Source organism: Balaenoptera musculus, chromosome 10 (genome assembly GCF_009873245.2).
Source record: "Balaenoptera musculus isolate JJ_BM4_2016_0621 chromosome 10, mBalMus1.pri.v3, whole genome shotgun sequence".
Classification (NCBI taxonomy): domain Eukaryota; kingdom Metazoa; phylum Chordata; class Mammalia; order Artiodactyla; family Balaenopteridae; genus Balaenoptera; species Balaenoptera musculus.
The window spans coordinates 61,028,289-61,039,687 of NC_045794.1; the positions used below are offsets into that span (position 1 = coordinate 61,028,289).

General features: G+C 41.2%; 1 protein-coding gene across 1 annotated transcript in view; it reads right to left on the reverse strand.

Annotated features, from left to right (window-relative positions):
- Window positions 1-11,155, reverse strand: part of KCNC2 (potassium voltage-gated channel subfamily C member 2) — a 195,823-nt gene extending 184,668 nt beyond the window's left edge. The window contains 2 exon segments of the mRNA XM_036866244.1: window positions 9,099-9,798; window positions 10,956-11,155. Coding sequence (XP_036722139.1) covers window positions 9,099-9,779 — 681 coding nt within the window. The 5' untranslated portion in view covers window positions 9,780-9,798; window positions 10,956-11,155.
- Between the last annotated feature and the right edge of the window lie 244 nt (window positions 11,156-11,399).

Genomic DNA, 11,399 nt, shown 5'->3' on the forward strand with positions numbered 1-11,399 from the left:
CACCCACTAATCATTTTATGTGACCCTCATAGGTCACTCAGGCCTGATAATAAAGTTCCAGCTAAAAAAAAAAAAAAAAATGTTACTTGCTACTTTAGATTCTGTTTGCACAAACAAAGGGCCAGCTAAATCTCTGTTCTGTCCATTTCCTACTCAATTTATATGAAAGATGGGTTTCATTAAGCGTATTTTAATAATTTTCATAACTGCCCTCTTGCTGTTCACCCCAAGAGAGAAACAGGACAATTTAAACAGTAAATCAAACTATAATGATGCATTGTTCTGTCTTCCTAAATATCAATTTTATTCAAATTAATATATTGGGTTGGCCAAAAAGTTCGTTCGGTTTTTTCCGCAACATCTTACTGAAAAATCCAAACGAACTTTTGGGCCAACCCAATAGTAAGGAAGCTTCCTCTTGCTATGATTACTTTGCCATTGTTTCCAATACAGTTATTACACAATATTCACTTTTAGCCAATGGCATTTTATCCTTAATCAATAAACAGAAAAATAAGCAACCCTATACCTGAATTTCTGTTGTATAATTTACAAACACAAATACAAAATTTACAGCAATTCTGAATAATCTCTGTCCCTTTCATTAAGCCCAATCTGACAAACTACTCAGTGAATAATGTTATATTCATCCAAATTGTTTTTGCTTAAACATAATTCATAAACATGTTGTCTTAAATTTAGAATTAACAATATTATTTGGATACCATGACAATATTATCTAGGATCACTTTATTTTATTAAAAAAAAATTTTGCGTTTTATCATTTAGTGAATAACTTTCAAATTCTGGACAATGTATTGGTGTAAAATAAGAGAATGTCTGTGGTCAAAAGGTGGCATATTTTCGTCACTTGGACTTTCTCCATGGAGACAACTCAAAGGAGAACACCTTCCATTGCTAAGACTAAATCACAGATCACTTGCCAAGAAGGGCTATCTTGACCTTTGCTCCAGTTTTTAAAGATATTAGCAACGTTGTCAGATACATAAAGAATGGCAAAGCTCCAAGATCTGATAGCAAACCCACCAGAGTATTCAAACAGAAAATGAAGATGACACTGAGGTGTCTGCATAGGATTTTCTTAATACATGAACACTGAGGAAATGTCAGATTACAAAGATGTCTCTATCATTATGAGCTTTCAGAAGAAAAGGTCAGTCAAGTAACCATAGCAATTACAGAGTACTTTTTTCCCAATACTACCAGAAACTTCTTCTGTTTTGATTCCTATAAAATGCATTCTTTCAAACACTCCCAAAATTATAATGCTGCTTTACATCCCATCACAGGGAAGGAAACACCACCTTTGGCTAACTGTCTACTAAAAAAAGGTTGAAGGAAAAGTTTTTCTGTCCCATATTTGCTGACCTCAAACAATATATAATCTCATTTTCAGATCTTAAAAACCACTCCAAGTATCTTTCACTCTAATTTACCAGTTATTCCTGTGTAAAGCCAACCATGATCTAGTTAATTACATGTGAGAAGAGAATGTTCTATAAAACACATTAACCATCCCCAGTAGGTTGAAATAGGGTTGCATTAAAAAATTCCAAAGGCAATAAGTCCAATAAAAGTAGAAAAACGTATTACAAAAGACACACACAGGGATAAAGGGAAAAAATAGGAGGTAAGTGCATAGGCAGGTTAGTTTTGAGGCTTTAAAGGTAGTAGAACAGTTAAGATATAGAACTGGTAGAGAAGGCAGCAATGGAAGGATTCATCTGGAGGGGATCTGGAAATAGAATATCTAAAACAGTGACAATTTCCCTGCTATTGCTGAACAGGACATGGAAGAGGACAGACCCTACCCCAACTGTTCCCAACATTCTTACTGCTTCCCAAAATCTAAAATCTGTGCACCTAACGTTAAACCCAACCCAGACTAAGCAATCAAGATTGAATGCGAAGAGCGCCAGGAGTCAGAAGGTCTAAACTCTAGCCCTGCTACTGTCACTAACTAGCCAAGGCTATAAACAAGCCAGCTGCTTTTTCTGTGAGTTGAGGTAATTGTGTCAGGTGATCACCAGTTTCCTTCCAATTCTAAGTCTCATGCACACTAGAAGTCTGTTACATATACCAATCTCATTCCAAGAGTATATATTTTATATATATATATATAAATATACACATGCACACACACAAATTAATATTCTCAATCAAAACTTTAAGCCATATTCCCATGAGTCTCTTCCTTCATTTATCCATATCAAAATTTTATAAACATATACAAACATATACAAACCCTGAGTGTGTATCTACAGTATGACAGCGAATATATCTTTTTATGTAAATATGTATATACTGAAATAGAAAAACTATTTTTTCTCAAAAGAGAAATATGGTGTCCTATATAATACATACATATATTTCTCTTGAAATAGTCTTCATTAATGAGTACATTAAAATACAAGCTTATGAAGTGTGCTAGACAGCATACCATTCTCTATGCTTACTCTGATAGAATGAGCTGTGAAAGAGATTAGGACTAAATAATTTGACACTATTTTGTAAACACTTCAGTGTGTTAGGCATATCTGTAAATCCTCAAGTGAATAAGACTTTCCCTTCTGTATAAGATTCGGGAAGGGGAAAAGGCTGGTGTCTTTGACAAGGCACTTTTCAAATGGAAATAAAACAGAGATTATCTAATCAGTTATCTTTGTGGGTGGATGGGCATACACCTGCACTGAGTCTTAGACTTAGGAAATGACAGAGCCGATCATCTTTATGGGTTTCATGACAGAGCCACAGCAAAATGATTTCCTGAGATCAATATGTGGTTGAGAGAAAGCTGTTTTCAATGGAAACAAGAAGCTAGGAGCTAACCTGTTTCTATGGTAACCAGAGCAGCAGCTACCCAACAGCTGTAGGGAAAAAAAAGGGCAGAAAGGTAAAATGCAGAAAACAAAAGAAATCCATACTAGTTTACCCTATTAGTGTGATGGTCCCTAGAGTACAATCAAAACCAGTGCAGACGTACTGTTCCCCCCACCCAAGGGATTTTTAGCAATCACTATCCTTATTTTTCCTCCAAACCTCAAAATCTTAGAGCTGGAAAGAAGTTTGGATACTTATCTAGTCCAATGTGTCATCCCCATTTTTTTCTTTCAGAATAAGGCTGAAGGATATCAAAACTCAGGAAGATGAAGTAAATTCTTTAAGGTCACACAGCTAGTTGTGAAATCAAGGTTAGTGCCTAGGTCTCATGGATTCCAACTCAGGCATTTTTCCAATACTGTTTCCATATATTCTCTACTTCTAGTCTCTTCTCCTCCCAACACCCACATTTTAGTCACTTTCTGAGAAAATATTGACTACAGAGTATTAAAATCAATCACCACCCTTCAACCTATGAGAAAAGCAAAAAAGCAATGCTATCCTGTCATAAAAAAAAAAATCTTGACTGCTCTTCCAAAAGAAAAGCCCTTCATACTTCAAAAAGAATTGAATTAAGTTTATATCATATATTGATGGTTATTGTTTAGATTATGTTGCCACTATATATTTCCTTATGGAGATCTGTGTTTATATTTTATCAGTCCTTTAGTGTCCTTTACTATTTCATTTAGATATACTTTAAAGGTTGCCATAATAAAAAGGATAAATGACTCAGAATTTGGAAAATATATGAGATCTGAAAACTGCATTTACTTTATTTGCAGTAGTAAAAATAAATAGTAATGATACATATTTCTAATGGGAAAGGTTGACCTGCATTTCTTTATAATCCTACACATTTCCTTGTTCTCAGTTGCTTTGAAAATAATCTTCTTGACAGAGAAGAAAAATTTCCTTGACTCTCATTTAGTATTCTCAACTCAGGTCTACAAATGAGCTCTTGGGAAAGCATAACGGAAAATAGTCATACCTAATCTGTCCAGCTATTCACCTTTGGCATGCCTAATGCCCCAGCAATGGATCAGATCACCTAGTTTGTGATCAAATACACTATTGAAAATACAATTCTATTAGAGTTACCTTTTTTTTAAATTATATGTTGAATGAGGCACTCTCTGATCTTATCCAATGTTCAGAATATAAGAATAAAATTAATTTGTGAACTATACAATTAGTGGCCTGGAAAAGGTCAAAGGACACTTAGATGTTTATACAGCAAATGCAAACACACCAGACTATTACACCAGACTCTTTTTAGGGGCCTGAAGTTTGGATTTGCATTGTCATATGGTTGGTCATAACTTGTAATTAAAATGGAAGGGATGAAGACACTCGACCACCCTGCAAATAATTCAGTTGTTTGGTATAAGTACATCCTTTACCATATTCTTCAATAATGTTGCAAAAAGAGAGTGTATAAATCACTTTGAAAAACAGAAAAATCAAGATTGAAAAAGCCTAACATTTTCACATAATAAAATAAAGACTAACAATACCTTAAGATCATCATTTCTTTTTTTTTTTTTTTGGCCACGCCCCACAGCTTGTGGGATGTTAGTTCCCCAACCAGGGATTGAACCCCGGGCCCTCTGCAGTGAAAGCACGGGCGTCTTAACCAGTGGACCACCAGGGAATTCCTGAGACCATCATTTCTAGATGGAATATTTTCCTGCACATCTAGGCAATATTTCCATGTGAGATTTTTTTTTGAGGAAAACATCTATAATATTTCTGGAATTTTGTTTGTTGTTTTTTTGTTGCATTTTTAATTGAATAGATGTTTTAGGAAATATTTTATTATAAATAGAGTGGCGAGCTTATTGAGGGCAAAGCACTATATCTTCTCATGCATTCCCAGTAGCTTACATAGTTTCTGGTACAGTGATTGCACAATCAGTATTCACTGACTAAATAAACATTCTAAAATTTTAATAATTAAGAACAATATTTTATAAACAAGCTATATTTGACCATTAATTCTTTTAACTGGAGCAAGGCTCACAAAACAAGAATTAATACATTTTCTTTCTTTAATCTTAATATATGACTCAAATTGTCTTTGCCTTATTATAATTTTTTTAAATTAAATGTTACACTTAAAGCTAGCAAACAGCTACTTAGATAATTTCTTTCCTGTTTTGTTTTGTGCTTTGAGGTGGAGGAAAAAATGGCCCATAAAAAGTAAATTACATATTTGCAATTCTGAATCCAATTCTAGATATTTAAGTTTAAATTTGAATATTTTTAAGGAGTATATTTTAGTAATGCTGTGGAAATAAAATAATTTAAAATACTAATAAAGTGTATATTTTCAAGATTATAAAAATGGTGGATTCACTATCATAATCCAAGTACAGTTCAGGATTATCTGCATATAGTGGTATATGGATAAAGGTCTGGAGAACATATATGAAGTGATCCAGACCCACACCAAAGAGCCAACATCTTAAATATGGTTCTATGGCAGTTGTTTTGTTTTGTTTTGTTTTTCTTTTCTAAAATTCTCTTTGAGAGTAAAAAAAAAAAAAAAAAAAAAAGTCTATCAGGTAATCAAAGATATACATGCTGCCAAAGAAGGGCCACACTCTAGACCAGAACCTAATTCAATCACTTTCCCTCCTTCCCCCAAAAAATAAGTGAAAAGAAGAGGGAGAAGTAGAAACTTATAACCACTCTTAGCTCTGTAATCTTGGGAAAAATCATTTAAAATATTTTTATTCTAGTATTTTGCCCTTATATTATTTTTCAAACTTCTAAAAAATCTAGAAGTTCTATTAAAGAATTTCTGCTTGGTGCCTGTTCACTTACTATTATATGCCTTCATAGGAAAGTGCATACAAGCTTCATTTCCTTCTAAAACTTAGACATTAAATTGGAAATATGCAATGCAGAACATTTTTACAAAAACATCTATGCCTCCTTGCTTTTTACTATTTGTAAATATCACTCAGTGGCATCAACGGAATAATCTCACCTTTTCTTTCCTGATCTCATTTTCTGAACAACAGGTTTCCATGACAACTTATATTTAAATTTTTAAAAATTCCTATTTTGGAATACTATTCTTAAGGATACAATTCATAAATGAAAACTATAAACTTATTTACCAAGTTAACCTGAACAATTTAGACCTCTCAAATATGTATTTACATCATAAATTAAAAGTAATAGAGGAGTGGGAAATGCCAACCAAAACAAAAGGCAAAAATACAATGTTGTAGAATTCAATTAATTATCCAGTTCCTATCACTCTTGTTTCAGTCTGCCACTTTAGATCATAAAAGTTAGAAATTAAACATGTCTATTATATAATTGAGCCAATCTCCTCAATGTTGGGAAAGGATAAGGACAATGTTGAAACAGGTATAACAAATTGAAAATAGAATTTGGACAGTTAAAATTGTTCATCTCAAGTATATCAATAAAAGATGAACTAATGTGAAATGAAAAGTTAGAGGGCTTATAAAAGTTAAATACTTCTATTAAGAATGAGACTTGTGGCAGTAAGACCACAGCTGAAACAAACCACTTGATAATTGATTTTATGTCTCCTAGAATCATGTCCATGCAAAATATAATTTCATCCAGTGACCTCCCAATGTAATTCTATTTATCAAATTAGTCAGATAACATTGTCTGTCAATCATCTGAACTAAAAGGGTCCATATAAAAATATTAAATCACATTTAAATAGAATGGTGACTTCTGAGTATTCTTCAGGCCACCCCTAATAATTTGAAAAGGGATTTTCTTGAAGACAAGTCCCACAAATGTTAGCCAATCTGAAAAAAATGGAAAACATTACATATCAACTGGTCAATAAAAATGGAAAGTTAAAACAGGGCTCATTTTAAGAAAACTGGAATCCCATATTTGCACTCTAATGTTGGGAGATGCAGCCAAAGACCTGGAAAAATATATATATATATACACACATGTCATAGATGACCTTTCAAAGTTAGAATTCTAGTGACTGTCCTATGCTGCATTAAATCTCAAGAGCAACACTATTTGCAGAGATTTCACAAGCCAGACAGTCAGTTATAATCAGTGGTTGTGGTGGAAAGGGCCTGGGGGGGGATGTCATGAGACCTCCAGCATAATTTTGGCTCTGCTAATAACTCGCAGTATGACCTTGGCCCTCACTGAGCATCTGCAGTCTTCATTTTCCTCATCCACAAAATACAGGGTCCTCACGAGGTGACCTCAAAGAAATTTTCCAGGTCTATGATCCTCAGCTGATTCTACTTCTAATGGCTCTTTGACCTTGTATTAATCTCTAATCTATCTGTGTTCTTTTCCTCACCTAAAAGGGATGCAGGTCAAATCCTTAATATTACTACAGTGAAATCTTAGTAAGATTTTTAAAAAACTATTTTCAGTTTAATGGTCTAACCATTGACCAATAATCAATAGAATCAATTACCATAGCAATAATAAAAATTGAACATCTTAAAGTTTTTGCTGTGCAACCCGGTCTACAATAAAATGTATTCTATTATTATGAGGAAAGATAATAAAACTTCCTGTCTTTTTTTATACCATATAAAATAAGAAAATTACAGGATGAGTCTGAAAACAAATGCAGATTATCTTTTTAGCTGCCAAGTGGAAAGAGCACTGTAGCACTCAGCTGGAATCCAAAACAACAGAGGTAAGAGTCATGAGTCCATGATTTAATTTAAATAAATAAATATGCACTTTTTTTTCCCTGAATGCCAACTCTTGCTGAATTTACAGAATGGTCTTAAAAGGAAGATTTCAGAGTTGAAGTTAGTAATTCTACATTCAAATATGAGAACATGGACATACTAGAATTTATGTATGCATTTAAATACCAGATCCCATAAAGTAGCAATGCTTTAAATTGTCTCTTTGATATTCTATTTCAAATTGAAAACAAAACATATCCTCAGACTTCTAAAGTGGTATCAGAAGCACATCTTCTGACATGTTATCAACTGCACAACATCTCAGATGCAGAGACTTCTGACATTCAGGGGAACACAATAATGAGGATGGAGCCAAAGTTAAGCTGGGAGAATTCCCATTCTGCCCAAGGGGAATCTTTTCTGGGTGTCAGAAGCAAACCAGACACATGCAGTTACAAAGATTTAACTAAATACAGTACTCCGTTCTCACATATAATTAAAAACCATTAACATACTGTATAGTTTTCGGTTATTTATATTTCTTTTCTTTCCTTTAAAACTAGAGAAACCATTATTAGCTACTTTTATAATCTCTTCATTGGGATTTTGAAGAATTAATCGCGGGTATCAAGGACTAAATTTAAACTGTCACTCAGGCTAAAAACTGAAAAGGAAAATTGAGGATGGGATCACAATCTATAGAGTATAATAAAGTTGCCTACAATCTAAATTACCCAGTCTTTAACTTAGAGACTCCCACTAAACCAGGATCACCAAAGTGACCAATTGGCGTTCAACCTGTAGAAAACACAGATACAGCACAAGGGGAAAGGCATCAGACTCCAAAATTCACTGTGTAGGGGGCTATCCCGTCAACTCACTGGGACAAGCAAACCCAGCACTGCTCTCTCTTGGAAGGAGACAGGCGCAAACAACATTCAGGAGATTTTCACAAAATGAACTTCCTGGCACACCCTCTCCCGGCCCAACCACAGACATATATTCCATTTCTCCTCTACTGCCCTCAGATTAGATCCCTAATTGGAGCCACTGCTCTGGGGGAGTCAGGTGTGCAGCAGTGTCAGGTCTCACAGGAAAGGTCAAATCGTGATGACCAGAAGGCCTGAGGGGCCATCCGAGCTAAAGAAAACGTTGGAACAAAAGAGTTAGAAAAAGAAACTCAACAGGAAGTGTGATAGTGGTTTCCGAACAAGGGTCCGGACAGACTCGCCCAGAGTAGCTGACATTTGCCCTTTCGGTCCCCTCTGCTGAAGTAAATCTCAGTTGCAGTTGAGAAGGAGAGGAGGGGGATGCTGGGGGGCGGGGGGCAGGAAGCAGGGAGGATCGGGGCCAGGGTCCCTGAGTTTACCCTGCACGGGAGGGGCCCCTCGCCTCCTGGTTAGGGAACCCTGTTCTCTTCTCCCCCTGCCCCCATCCCAGAGGCCTCGGCGGAAAAGAACAGGAAGTGGCGGAAGGAGTTGGGAGAAGTTGGCGCAACAGGGAAGGGGGCGACTCTGGCCTTACCCTGGCAGCTCTGGACGAGTAGGGGTCCTCAAAGAGGGCCCACATGCGGGGCTGCAGCCTCCTCCAGCGGCCGGACTTGCCGTCGGGGCCCCCCAGGCCCGCGGCGTCCTCGATGCCCAGCCTCTTGGCCGCCAGGTCCTCGTCGTCGCCAGGGTCGCCGCCGATGAGGTCGGGGGTCTCGAAGATGTCGAGCGCCTCTTCGGCGTCGCGGTGTTGCCGGTAAGTCATCCAGCAGCAGGGCTCCACGTCGGTCTCGTCGATGCCCCAGAAGGCCAGCTCCTCCTCGAACAGCGGCCCGCACACGTCGGCGGGGCAGTGCAGCTTGCCGGTGCGGTAGTAGTTGAGCACATAGGCGAAGACGCCCGGGTGCCGGTCGAAGAAGAACTCGCGGCTGCCCCGGGGGTGGTCGCCGCCGCCGCGGGCGCTGCAGTTGCCCGCGCCGCCCTCGAAGCAGCCGCCCGGCCCGGGGGACAGAGGGGGCGGTCGCGGCGGCGGCGACAGCGGAGGGGGCGACGGCTGCAGCTTGTCGCCCGCCGCCTTCAGGCAGTCGCCCTGGGGCTCGGAGGCGGCGAGAAGGGCCAGGCGCGTCCCGGGCAGGGTCTTGAGGGTGCTGCGGTAGGTTTCGTGCCGGGTGCCCCCGACATTGAGGATCACCCTCTCGTTGTTCTCGATCTTGCCCATCTCTGTGCCTTAGACATGACTGGGGGGAGGCGAACACAGCGCCAAGTTAAAGATCTCGGCCGGCGGAGCCGCGCTGTGACTCCCACCCCCACTCCCAGCCCGAGAGTCCCAAGATGCAGGGTTGACAGAAAGGCGAGGGGCAAAGGGCCCTCCCAGGATGAGTTTGGCGCCCAGCCCTGTCCCCGCCTCAAGCATCATACCTTTCCCAGGTTTCTGGAGAACTGAGGAGATAGCAGTCCGAATCTTCCTTGACCTTCCTTGACACCTTTCACCCGCCTCACACCTTTCTCCCTCTGCTCTGTCTCCTTCGTCTTTTCACCCTTCACCCTCTCTCCTCTCTGTCCTCCCTCAAGTCTAACCTGTTCCCAGCCCCTAACTCTCCCCCTCTCTCTCTCCCCAAACCCCTTATCTTTCCCTACTAAGTCCTCCCCGCCCCCTCTCCCCACCCCCGTCCTCTTCCCGTGCCCCGTCCCTTTCCTCCCTCATATTCCGAGACCCTCTCCCTCCTACCCTCTCCGGGAGGCTGTTCCCTTAGGCAGGGAGTTCTCTCTGCCCAGGCAACTTGGCAGTGTTGGGTGAGAGACCCCCAGGCTGGGCGGCGAGCCCCCACTAAACGCGAGCCCTCGGTGAACTCTGGAGAGTCCGCTGTTGCTTGGCTCGCGGGAAGTGCCCCTTGCGCGACCTCTACTCCCCTTCCCGGGCCAGGCAAATAGACTGAACGCGGAAGTCAGAGCAAAAAAAACGTCCCCGCTGGTGCCTTTCACCAAGGAGACCTCTCCCAAATTTCCTGATCCAATTTCCTTTTCACATTACTGCTGTTGTTGAAATTATTATTACTTGGGAAAGGAAACGACTGACTAGGATCCATTTTGGGGAGCAGAAGTGATCAGTGCATCCCACCCCATCCCCCTTTCCCAAGAAAAACAAACGTCTTGCGGGCGGAGGGGTGCTTTCTAGGAGGAGCGAGGCCCGGGGAGAAGCTGCTGGAGGCACACCCCCTGCATCCCCGAGCTGGGAGTCCTGGCTGACAGTGTCCCCGTTTCCGATCTCCCAGCCACCTCTCCCCTGGGCTTCACCTCTCCAATCCTAGTGTAGAACGGAGCGGGGATGCCTGCCTTGCAGGGTCAGCACGCCCTTCCCGGCAAATCAGCCCCTTGCCCTCCCGCCTCTAGGTACCTTAACGAGACCGAGAGAAAAGTGGTTCTGCTATGGTGTCCGAGTGGACGAGGTGCTCCGGGCAGCCGGACGGAGTCCCGACACCCAGCCGAGCCGCCCCTCTCCAACGAGAAACTACTTGTTGGCGTTTTTCGGGTTCAGGTGGCTGGGCCGCTTCCCGTGGCGCTGGGCTCGCGGAGACAGCCCCCGCCGGCCGCGCGCCGCGCCGCCCGCCCTCATTGTGCAAGCTGCTGGGGGCTCGCTCCGCGCCGACCTCGGCGCCCAGAGTCACCATCGCGCGGGGCCGGGCGGACCATGGAGCTCGGGGCGGGTCCAGCCGACGCTCCGCGACCCCGCCGGGAGCCGGCAGAGCGGCCGGCCTTGGCTGCCGCGGAGCTGACCCGAGGTCCGGAGAGCTCACCCACTCGAAGGTGAGACCATCCGGCTCCGACTTGGACCTGCAGG